This window comes from Pristiophorus japonicus, chromosome 1 (assembly GCF_044704955.1).
Source record: "Pristiophorus japonicus isolate sPriJap1 chromosome 1, sPriJap1.hap1, whole genome shotgun sequence".
Lineage (NCBI taxonomy): Eukaryota > Metazoa > Chordata > Chondrichthyes > Pristiophoridae > Pristiophorus > Pristiophorus japonicus.
Genome location: NC_091977.1, coordinates 15,966,670 through 15,978,510, shown reverse-complemented (window position 1 = coordinate 15,978,510; position 11,841 = coordinate 15,966,670). Strand labels below are relative to the sequence as shown.

The 11,841-nt window shown below is 44.2% G+C and overlaps 1 protein-coding gene across 3 annotated transcripts in view; it reads right to left on the bottom strand.

The window, feature by feature from the left end:
• The window catches only part of add1 (adducin 1 (alpha)), a 169,955-nt gene that overhangs the window by 52,077 nt on the left and 106,037 nt on the right, over nt 1-11,841 (bottom strand). For all 3 annotated transcript variants that reach the window (XM_070877743.1, XM_070877749.1, XM_070877753.1), the window contains exon 9: nt 7,828-8,004. In XM_070877743.1, the coding sequence (XP_070733844.1) occupies nt 7,828-8,004 (177 nt within the window). The remainder of the gene's footprint in view (nt 1-7,827; nt 8,005-11,841) is intronic.

The window sequence follows — 11,841 nt, the reverse complement described above, 5'->3', positions numbered from 1 at the left end:
ATGGGTGTTTTTGTGACTGGAAGGATGGGGTTAAAACATAGAAACATAGAAAATAGGTGCAGGAGCAGGCCATTCAGCCCTTCTAGCCTGCACCGCCATTCAACGAGTTCATGGCTGAACATGAAACTTCAGTACCCACTTCCTGCTTTCACGCCATACCCCTTGATCCCCCGAGTAGTAAGGACTTCATCTAACTCCCTTTTGAATATATTTAGTGAATTGGCCTCAACTACTTCCTGTGGTAGAGAATTCCACAGGTTCACCACTCTCTGGGTGAAGAAGTTTCTCCTTATCTCGGTCCTAAATGGCTTACCCCTTATCCTTAGACTGTGACCCCTGGTTCTGGACTTCCCCAACATTGGGAACATTCTTCCTGCATCCAACCTGTCCAAACCCGTCAGAATTTTAAACGTTTCTATGAGGTCCCCTCTCACTCTTCTGAACTCCAGTGAATACAAGCCCAGTTGATTCAGTCTTTCTTGATAGGTCAGTCCCATCATCCCGGGAATCAGTCTGGTGAATCTTCGCTGCACTCCCTCAACAGCAAGTATGTCCTTCCTCAAGTTAGGAGACCAAAACTGTACACAATACTCCAGGTGTGGCCTCACCAAGGCCCTGTACAACTGTAGCAACACCTCCCTGCCCCTGTACTCAAATCCCCTCGCTATGAAGGCCAACATGCCATTTGCTTTCTTAACCGCCTGCTGTACCTGCATGCCAACCTTCAATGACTGATGTACCATGACACCCAGGTCTCGTTGCACCTTCCCTTTTCCTAATCTGTCACCATTCAGATAATAGTCTGAGTGTAGTTACGAGTTCATGGCTGAACATGCAACTTCAGTACCCCATTCCTGCTTTCTCGCCATACCCCTTGATCCCCCTAGTAGTAAGAACTACATCTAACTCCCTTTTGAATATATTGAGTGAATTGGCCTCAACAACTTTCGGTGGTAGAGAATTCCACAGGTTCACCATTCTCTGGGTGAAGAAGCTTCTCCTCATCTCGGTCCTAAATGGCTTACCCCTTATCCTTAGACTATGACTCCTGGTTCTGGGCTTCCCAAACATTAATAACAGAAGAACATAAGAATTAGGAGCAGGAGTAGGCCATCTAGCCCCTCGAGCCTGCTCCGCCATTCAATAAGATCATGGCTTATCTGGCCGTGGACTCAGCTCCACTTACCCGCCCGCTCCCCATAACCCTTAATTCCCTTATTGGTTAAAAATCTATCTATCTGTGATTTGAATATATTCAATGAGCTAGCCTCAACTGCTTCCTTGGGCAGAGAATTCCACAGATTCACAACCCTCTGGGAGAAGAAATTCCTTCTCAACTCGGTTTTAAATTGGCTTCCCCGTATTTTGAGGCTGTGCCCCCTAGTTCTAGTCTCCCGACCAGTGGAAACAACTTCTTTGCCTCTATCTTGTCGATCCCTTTCATTATTTTAAATGTTTCTATAAGATCACCCCTCATAGAAACATAGAAAATAGGTGCAGGAGTAGGCCATTCGGCCCTTCTAGCCTGCACCGCCATTCAATGAGTTCATGGCTGAACATTCAACTTCAGTACCCCATTCCTGCTTTCTCGCCATACCCCTTGATCCCCCTAATAGTAAGGACCTCATCTAACTCCTTTTTGAATATATTTAGTGAATTGGCCTCAACAACTTTCTGTGGTAGAGAATTCCACAGGTTCACCACTCTCTGGGTGAAGAAGTTCCTCCGCATCTCGGTCCTAAATGGCTTACCCCTTATCCTTAGACTGTGACCTCTGGTTCTGGACTTCCCCAACATTGGGAACATTCTTCCTGCATCTAACCTGTCTAACCCCGTCAGAATTTTAAATGTTTCTATGAGGTCCCCTCTCATTCTTCTGAACTCCAGTGAATACAAGCCCAGTTGATCCAGTCTTTCTTGATAGGTCAGTCCCGCCATCCCGGGAATCAGTCTGGTGAACCTTCGCTGCACTCCCTCAATAGCAAGAATGTCCTTCCTCAGGTTAGGAGACCAAAACTGTACACAATACTCCAGGTGTGGCCTCACCAATGCCCTGTACAACTGCAGCAACACCTCCCTGCCCCTGTACTCAAATCCCCTTGCTATGAAGGCCAACATGCCATTTGCTTTCTTAACCGCCTGCTGCACCTGCATGCCAATCTTCAATGACTGATGTACCATGACACCCAGGTCTCTTTGCACCTCCCCTTTTCCTAATCTGTCACCATTCAGATAATAGTCTGTCTCTCTGTTTTTACCACCAAAGTGGATAACCTCACATTTATCCACATTATACTTCATCTGCCATGCATTTGCCCACTCACCTAACCTATCCAAGTCGCTCTGCAGCCTCAGCATCCTCCTCGCAGCTCACACTGCCACCCAACTTAGTGTCATCCGCAAATTTGGAGATACTACATTTAATCCCTTCATCTAAATCATTAATGTACAGTGTAAACAGCTGGGGCCCCAGCACAGAACCTTGCGGTACCCCACTAGTCACTGCCTGCCATTCTGAAAAGTCCCCATTTACTCCTACTCTTTGCTTCCTGTCTGACAACCAGTTCTCAATCCATGTCAGTACACTACCCCCAATCCCATGTGCTCTAACTTTGCACATCAATCTCTTGTGTGGGACCTTGTCGAACGCCTTCTGAAAGTCCAAATATACCACATCAACTGGTTCTCCCTTGTCCACTCTACTGGAAACATCCTCAAAAAATTCCAGAAGATTTGTCAAGCATGATTTCCCTTTCACAAATCCATGCTGACTTGGACCTATCATGTCACCTCTTTCCAAATGCACTGCTATGACATCCTTAATAATTGATTCCATCATTTTACCCACTACCGATGTCAGGCTGACCGGTCTATAATTCCCTGTTTTCTCTCTCCCTCCTTTTTTAAAAAGTGGGGTTACATTGGCTACCCTCCACTCTATAGGAACTGATCCAGAGTCAATGGAATGTTGGAAAATGACTGTCAACGCATCCACTATTTCCAAGGCCACCTCCTTAAGTACTCTGGGATGCAGTCCATCAGGCCCTGGGGATTTATCGGCCTTCAATCCCATCAATTTCCCCAACACAATTTCCCGGCTAATAAAGATTTTCCTCAGTTCCTCCTCCTTACTAGACCCCCCGACCCCTTTTATAACCGGAAGGTTGTTCGTGTCCTCCTTCGTGAATACCGAACCAAAGTACTTGTTCAATTGGTCCGCCATTTCTTTGTTCCCCGTTATGACTTCCCCTGATTCTGACTGCAGGGGACCTACGTTTGTCTTTACTAACCTTTTTCTCTTTACATATCTATAGAAACTTTTGCAATCCGTCTTAATGTTCCCTGCAAGCTTCTTCTCATACTCCATTTTCCCTGCCCTAATCAAACCCTTTGTCCTCCTCTGCTGAGTTCTAAATTTCTCCCTTCTGAACTCCAAAGAGTAAAGACCCAGTCTACTCAATCTATCATCATAAGGTAACCCCCTCATCTCCGGAATCAGCAGAGTGAATCGTCTCTGTACCACTTCCAAAGCTAGTATATCCTTCCTTAAGTAAGGTGACCAAAACTGCACGCAGTACTCCATGTGCACCAATACCCTGTACAGTTGCAGCAGGACCTCCCTGCTTTTGTACTCCATCCCTCTCGCAATGAAGGCCAACATTCCATTTGCCTTTCTGATTACCTGCTGCACCTGCAAACTAACTTTTTGGGATTCATGCACAAGGACCCCCAGGTGACCTCACATTTTCCAACATTGTATTCCATCTGCCAAACCATAGCCCACTCGCTTAACCTATCTAAATCTATTTGCAGCCTCTCTGTGTCCTCTACACAACCCGCTTTCCCACTAATCTTTGTGTCATCTGCAAATTTTGTTACACTACACTCTGTCCCCTCTTCCAGGTCATCTATGTATATTGTAAACAGTTGTGATCCCAGCACCGATCCGTGTGGCACACCACTAACCACCGATTTCCAACCCAAAAAGGACCCATTTATCCCGACTCTCTGCTTTCGGTTAGCCAGCCAATTCTCTATCCATGCTAATACATTTCCTCTTACTCCGCGTACCTTTGTCTTCTGCAGTAACCTTTTGTGTGGCACCTTAGCGAATGCCTTTTGGAAATCTAAATACACCACATCCATCGGTACACCTCTATCCACCATGCTCGTTATATCCTCAAAGAATTCCAGTAAATTAGTTACACATGATTTCCCCTTCATGAATCCATGTTGCGTCTGCTTGATTGCACTATTCCTATCTAGATGGCACCTCCCCAGAGTCCAGAGAATTTTGGTAGATTATAACGAATGCATCTGCTATAACTTCCGCCATCTCTTAATACCCTGGGATGCATTTCATCAGGACCAGGGGACTTGTCTACCTTGAGTCCCATTAGTATGTCCAGCACTACCCCCTAGTGATAGTGATTGTCTCAAGGTCCTCCCTTCCCACATTCCTGTGACCAGCAATTTTTGGCATGGTTTTTGTGTCTTCCACTGTGAAGACCGAAGGAAAATAATTGTTTAAGGTCTCAGACTGAAGCTATCAATGTACTGGTCAGGTGTGGGGAGGGGAGGGGGGGGGGGGTGGCGGGCGATTGGTGGCAAATGGAAACCAATCCAGCTAAGTGTGAGATAATGCATTTGGGGAGGTTTATCAAGGCAAGGGAATACACATGAAATGGTACGACACTGAAAAGTGTAGAGGAACAAAAGGACTTTGGAGTGTGGGTCCACAGATCCCTGAAGGTAGTAGACCAGGTAGATAAAGTGGTTAAGAAAGCATATGGAATACTTGCCTTTATTAGTCGAGGCATGGAATACAAGAGCAAGGAGGTTATGCTTGAACTGTATAAAACACTAATTAGGCCGCAGCTGGAGTAGTGTGTGTAGTTCTGGTCACCACATTACAGGAAAGATGTGATCGCATTGAAAAGAGTGCAGAGGGGATTTACAAGAATGTTGCCTGCACTGGAGAATTTTGGCTATGAGGAAAGTTGGAGATGCTGGGTCTGTTTTCTTTGGAACAGAGGAGACCGAGGGGAGACCTGATTGAGGTGTATAAAATTATGAGGGGCCTGGATTGAGTGGATAGGAAGGACCCGTTTCTCTTAGCAGAGGGGTCAACAACCAGAGAACAAATTTAAATTAATTGGGGGAGGTTTAAAGGAGATATGAGGGAAATGTCTTCACCCAAAGGATAGTGGGGGTGTGGAACTCACTGCCTGAAAGGCTGGTAGAGGCAGAAACCCTCACCACATTTAAAAAATACTTGGATATGCACTTGAAGTGCTGTAATCTACAGGGCTGCGGACCAAGAGCTGGAAAGTGGGATTAGGCTGGGTAGCTCTTTGTCGGCCAGCGCAGACACGATGGGCCAAAATAGCCTCCTTCGTCCTGTAAATTTCTAGGATTTTATTATAGGGCTCAATTTTCCCCAGTGATTTGCGCCGTTTTTTTTGAGCAGGCTGCTCTTTTTGGCCTAAGTTGAAAAACCACAGTTTCCCCAATCAATTTGCACCAGCGTAACTCAGTTAGTGACGATTTTTTTAGGTACGTTTTTTTTTTTAAGCCAAAGGGGGCATAACCAGCTACCTATGCCAATTCTGGCCATTTAGGGAAATTTGGCCAGCTGAGAGTTACTCCAGTTCTGCTTAGGCCAGCATATGTGGCCTCTGCAGAAAAACCTTCCGGAGAGTTAAGGAAATTGGCGCAGCAGATGCCCAGACACACTAAATGAATTGAAAAACACATAGCAGCAACTTACCTCCAACCCCGCCCAAAGGCTGTCCGGGAGAATGGGACCGGACCAGGGTTGGAGGTAAGTTGCTGCTATGTGTTTTTCAATTCTTTTAATGTGTTGGGAGCTGGCTGTATGCTTCACTTTGCAGTCTCAGCTCACATTGTGTCCCTGGTTACCATGGCTGCCCGATCTTTTTAGCGCAGAACAAGGCTCCACCCCCAAAACTAAAGGTCGGGTTATGCCACGCCAAAATGAAGAAATCCAACGGGGAAAGAGTATTTTTTTTTTTGCCGTACTTAGGCCCCAAAAAACTGGGCGTAGCTCTTACAAGTGTGCCAAAAAAATGCTTTGGGGAAAATTGAGTCCATACTCCCTCCACTAAGAGGAACTTTGCAATTGGCAGCCACAAGTGAGAAAACATGATTTCAAGAACTGAAAATTCATCTGACCAAAATGAGTAGAATCAGGTGACAGGCAGCCCCAGGAATGAAACCTATGACTACAACAACACAAAAGTAAAATACTACAGATGCTGGAATCAAATAAAAACAGAAATTGCTGGAAATCTCAGTGGGTCAGGCAGCATCTGTGGAGAGAGAAACAGAGTTAACATTTCAGGTCTGAGACTCGTTCAGAATCTATGAAGCCTATGAATGTCTGATACACAAGAGATTAATGTGCAAAGTTAAAGCACATGGGATTGGGGGTAGTGTGCTGACATGGATTGAGAACTGGTTGTCAGACAGGAAGCAAAGAGTAGGAGTAAATGGGGACTTTTCAGAATGGCAGGCAGTGACTAGTGGGGTACCGCAAGGTTCTGTGCTGGGGCCCCAGCTGTTTACACTGTACATTAATGATTTAGACGAGGGGATTAAATGTAGTATCTCCAAATTTGCGGATGACACTAAGTTGGGTGGCAGTGTGAGCTGCGAGGAGGATTCTATGAGGCTGCAGAGCGACTTGGATAGGTTAGGTGAGTGGGCAAATGCATGGCAGATGAAGTATAATGTGGATAAATGTGAGGTTATCCACTTTGGTGGTAAAAACAGAGAGACAGACTATTATCTGAATGGTGACAGATTAGGAAAAGGAGAGGTGCAACGAGACCTGGGTGTCATGGTACATCAGTCATTGAAGGTTGGCATGCAGGTGCAGCAGGCGGTTAAGAAAGCAAATGGCATGTTGGCCTTCATAGCGAGGGGATTTGAGTACAAGGGCAGGGAGGTGTTGCTACAATTGTACAGGGCCTTGGTGAGGCCACACCTGGAGTATTGTGTACAGTTTTGGTCTCCTAACCTGAGGAAGGACATTCTTGCTATTGAGGGAGTGCAGCGAAGGTTCACCAGACTGATTCCCGGGATGGCGGGACTGACCTATCAAGAAAGACTGGATCAACTGGGCTTGTATTCACTGGAGTTCAGAAGAATGAGAGGGGACCTCATAGAAACGTTTAAAATTCTGACGGGGTTAGACAGGTTAGATGCAGGAAGAATGTTCCCAATGTTGGGGAAGTCCAGAACCAGGGGACACAGTCTAAGGATAAGGGGGAAGCCATTTAGGACTGAGATGAGGAGGAATTTCTTCACCCAGAGAGTGGTGAACCTGTGGAATTCTCTACCACAGAAAGTTGTTGAGGCCAATTCACTAAATATATTCAAAAAGGAGTTAGATGAAGTCCTTACTACTAGGGGAATCAAGGGGTATGGTGAGAAAGCAGGAATGGGGTACTGAAGTTGCATGTTCAGCCATGAACTCATTGAATGGCGGTGCAGGCTAGAAGGGCCGAATGGCCTACTCCTGCACCTATTTTCTATGTTTCTATGTTTCTATGATAGGTGTACTGCTAGGCTATCTAGAATTTTCTTCCAACTTTACAGAACTTTTGGTTTGCCAATCAGGACTACTTCAAAAAGTACACGTTGCATTTATATAGCGCCTTGAACATAGAAAAGGTACTTCATAGGAGCACAAGTATACTTGCATCTTTATTTGAAACTGTCTCAATTAGTTTAAGTGAGTCACTGAACCACCGTCCGTGGTTCTGCTGCAAAAATAAAACCACTTTTCCTTGCCGCACTTACCAGGTTATCCAACATTCTCATGAGGGCTTCAAATTCTTGCTCCCCAATCAGCCACTTTGGATGTGAACTATTTTCGTCACCTCCTGAAGACTCAGGACAGCGAGATTTGGCTTTGTACTTCAAAGGATCCAACAGAACCAAATTGTCAGGCCCTCCAGCACTGGCCATTGTACGAACCTGCAAACAGAATAGGATTTAGGTTTTAATAATGGAATTTCTGAAACTGTTCCTTCACCCTGATCCATGCCAACTCTGGTCATACTGCACTGCATTGGTAATAAAAGTTAACCATGTGATCTTTATTCAACATCTGTAAATTGAACATTTTCAACATTTTAAAATGTTGGTATTTGGGTTTTAAACTGCAGTAATGTCAATTAATCTAACAATTCAGCTAAAAGAAAACTGTCCTGCATAAAAATAGTTTTACAACAAACAAATTATTAAGCAGCTGAATTACTCTGGTGGTTTATTTCTTGTGAAAATGTTGAATCTAATCAGCTGTAATTGTATTACATTATGCTAAAAGTTTTCTAGAACATTTAAACAGCAAAGCCAGGATGTGCAAATGAGGAAAAGCCTCCAATAAACAAAAACTGCCACTATCTTAAAGAAAATAGGTGAAGGCCACTGCTTCAAAAAGGAAATTGTTAATTTTGGCACCATTCCCTTTAAAATAACACTGTCGCAGAGAGAGCCGTGCGTCCAAAGGGTCCGAGCCGTGGGCCCAAAGGGTCTTAATTGAGTCAGAATATGTTTTCCTCTACACAGTCCTGATTTTGGTCTGAATTAGTGTAACACAGCATGTTAATGCTTAATAGCAGTGCAAGGCTGGCACTGTTTTTGGCTGTATGTAAGCAGACATCACAAGGTTTTAACTTCTGCTCACATGGTTTTGTGTGTGCGCGTGTGTGGGGAAAATGTCTGGGGAGTCGCACAATCTTCACAGCATGCACCAGGCTGTCGTGGTGTCAATGTGCACTGTGCACCGTGGGACTCTTGTCTGCCAGTGTTGACTATAGTGGTTACTTTACACTTGCAGTCCAGTTGAGTGTAATTATCCCTCCTATGCCATTTTGCATATAGCAAAGGAACTGGCAATGTTCTATAGAATGCTTAATGTTGATGAGGCACAAGGTGACATAGTACTGCCAATTGTGTATGATAACATCAGTTTCCTGGACTTGGATAACCAATTGTTTACAAGCCCTCATTTTCCCATGATTTATTACCCTGATTTGATCTACCAAGCACAATGCAACGCTTTGTAAATTGGCAGAAATTCACTTTGCTTATAGTGTAGTCAAGTGTGCTGAATACTATTATAACCCACCCCAGATCTAAAGATTATAGTACACTTCCTTGTTCAAAGTGTGCTAAGCACATAATAGGGCTGCGTGATACAAATATACAAGAGGCAGAATGCACTTTAAACCCCTAACCTGGATTAGTATTAAGATGTGACTAAAGATAAAGCAGAAAACCCAACCACACTTATACAAGTTTCTCCTCTTCCCCAAAAAAGGATATAAAATATTCTTCAAAGTAAATTCGCACAATGGAATTGATAGAGTATTCTACTTTCAGTCCTTCCTCAAGCCCGACAAATAGATCAAATTGATTATTATTAATGTGGCAAATTCAATATCACAGATTGGTGAAAAAAAACTAAAGCACAATGGAAGCCACACCTAGGAAAATTGCCAAAAATATGCAATTGAGAATTATGGAGATATTTATCCTGTGAATGACAGAGCCAAACAGACCATGAAGGGCCCATGTTGGGCTTTTGGTGTTTGCTGAGTTAGATGCTCTCGTCTGTAGGAAGCTAAAATTGGTTTCAGTACTGCTGGGCCTGACAGTGGGGAAGGAAAAAGAAACCACACTAGAAATGCACATGTAGCTTAACTACGGTGTTTTAATCTCCACATAAATAGCCTTCCAAAATCCACACTTTAGTAGTGGCTACTTGGTGAGGTACACAGGGTGCCTGGAACTGCATCCCAGCAAGAAACAGAGGAGAGAAAACTGGCAATAAGATGAAAGAATAATTTATGGAGAGTTGCCATAATTAAGCCCATGTAGCTTCATGGACTTAAAGATGAATGGGCAGTTCCCATTTCAAAAGATCTTCATACTGACACATTTCTTCAGTAGTTTACACGTTGTTGGTATGGCTTGGGCAAATGTACTCACCCAGGCACATTATTGTTCTGGGGGTTGTTAAGCAATATAACAACTTGCATTTATATAGCGCCTTTTAACGTAGGCAAGGAGGTCCTGGCAGATTGGAAAACTGCAAATGTAACACCCCTATTTAAAAAAGGAGGCAGACAAAAAAAGCAGGAAACTATAGACCAGTTAGCCTAACATCTGTGGTTGGGAAAATGTTGGAGTCCATTATTAAAGAAGCAGTAGCAGGACATTTGGAAAAGCAAAATTCGGTCAGGCAGAGTCGGCATGGTTTTATGAAGGGGAAGTCATGTTTGACAAATTTGCTGGAGTTCTTCGAGGATGTAACGAACAGGGTGGATAAAGGGGAACCAGTGGATGTGGTGTATTTGGACTTCCAGAGGCATTTGATAAGGTGCCACATAAAAGGTTACTGCACAAGATAAAAGTTCACGGGATTGGGGGTAATATATTAGCATGGATAGAGGATTGTCTAACTAACAGAAAACAGAGAGTCAGGATAAATGGTTCATTCTCTGGTTGGCAACCAGTAACTAGTGGGGTGCCGCAGGGATCAGTGCTGGGACCCAACTATTTACAATCTATATTAACGACTTGGAAGAAGGGACAGAGTGTAATGTAGCCAAGTTTGCTGATGATACAAAGATGGGAGGAAAAACAATGGGTGAGTAGGACACAAAAAATCTGCAAAAGGACATAGGCAGGCTAAGTGAGTGGGCAAAAATTTGGCAGATGGAGTATAATGTTGGAAAGTGTGAGGTCATGCATTTTGGCAGAAAAAAAATCAAAGAGCAAGTTATTATTTAAATGGAGAAAGAGTGCAAAGTGCTGCAGTACAGCGGGACCTGGGGGTACTTGTGCATGAAACACAAAAGGATAGTATGCAGGTACAGCAAGTGATCAGGAAGGCCAATGGTATCTTGGCCTCTATTGTAAAGTGGATGGAGTATAAAAGCAGGGAAGTCTTGCTACAGCTATATTAGGTATTAGCGAGGCCACACCTGGAATATTGCGTGCAGTTTTGGTTTCCATATTTATGAAAGGATATACTTGCTTTGGAGGCAGTTCAGAGAAGGTTCACAAGGTTGATTCCGGGGATGAGGGGGTTGACTTATGAGGAAAGGTTGAGTAGGTTGGGCCTCTACTCATTGGAATTCAGAAGAATGAGAGGTGATCTTATCGAAGCGTATAAGATTATGAGGGGGCTTGACAAGGTGGATGCAGAGAGGATGTTTCCACTGATGGGGGAGACTAGAACTCGAGGGCATGATCTTAGAATAAGGGGCCGCTCATTTAAAACAGAGGTGAGGAGGAATTTCTTCTGAGGGTTGTAAATCTGTGGAATTCACTGCCTCAGGAGAGCTGTGGAAGCTGGGACATTGCATAAATTTAAGACAGAAATAGACAGTTTCTTAAACAATACAGGGTTAAGGGGTTATGGGAAGCAGGCAGGGAAGTGGAGCTGAGTCCATGATCAGATCAGCCATGATCTTATTGAATGGCAGAGCAGGCTCGAGGGACCGTATGGCCTACTCCTGTTCCTATTATGTTCTTATATAAAACATCCCAAGGCGCTTCACAGGAGCGATTATCAAACAAAATTTGATACTGAGCCACATAAGGAGATAAAGTGACCAAAAGCCTGGTCAAAGAGGTAGATTTTAAAGAGCGTCTTAAAAAGGAGGAGGAAGGAGGTGTGGAGGGGTTTAGGGAGGGAATTCCAGGGCTTAGGGCCCAGGCGGCAGCGGCAACAACAACTTGCATTTATATAGCTCCTTTAACATAGCAAAACACCCCAAGGTGCACACTGGAGGAGCTTCA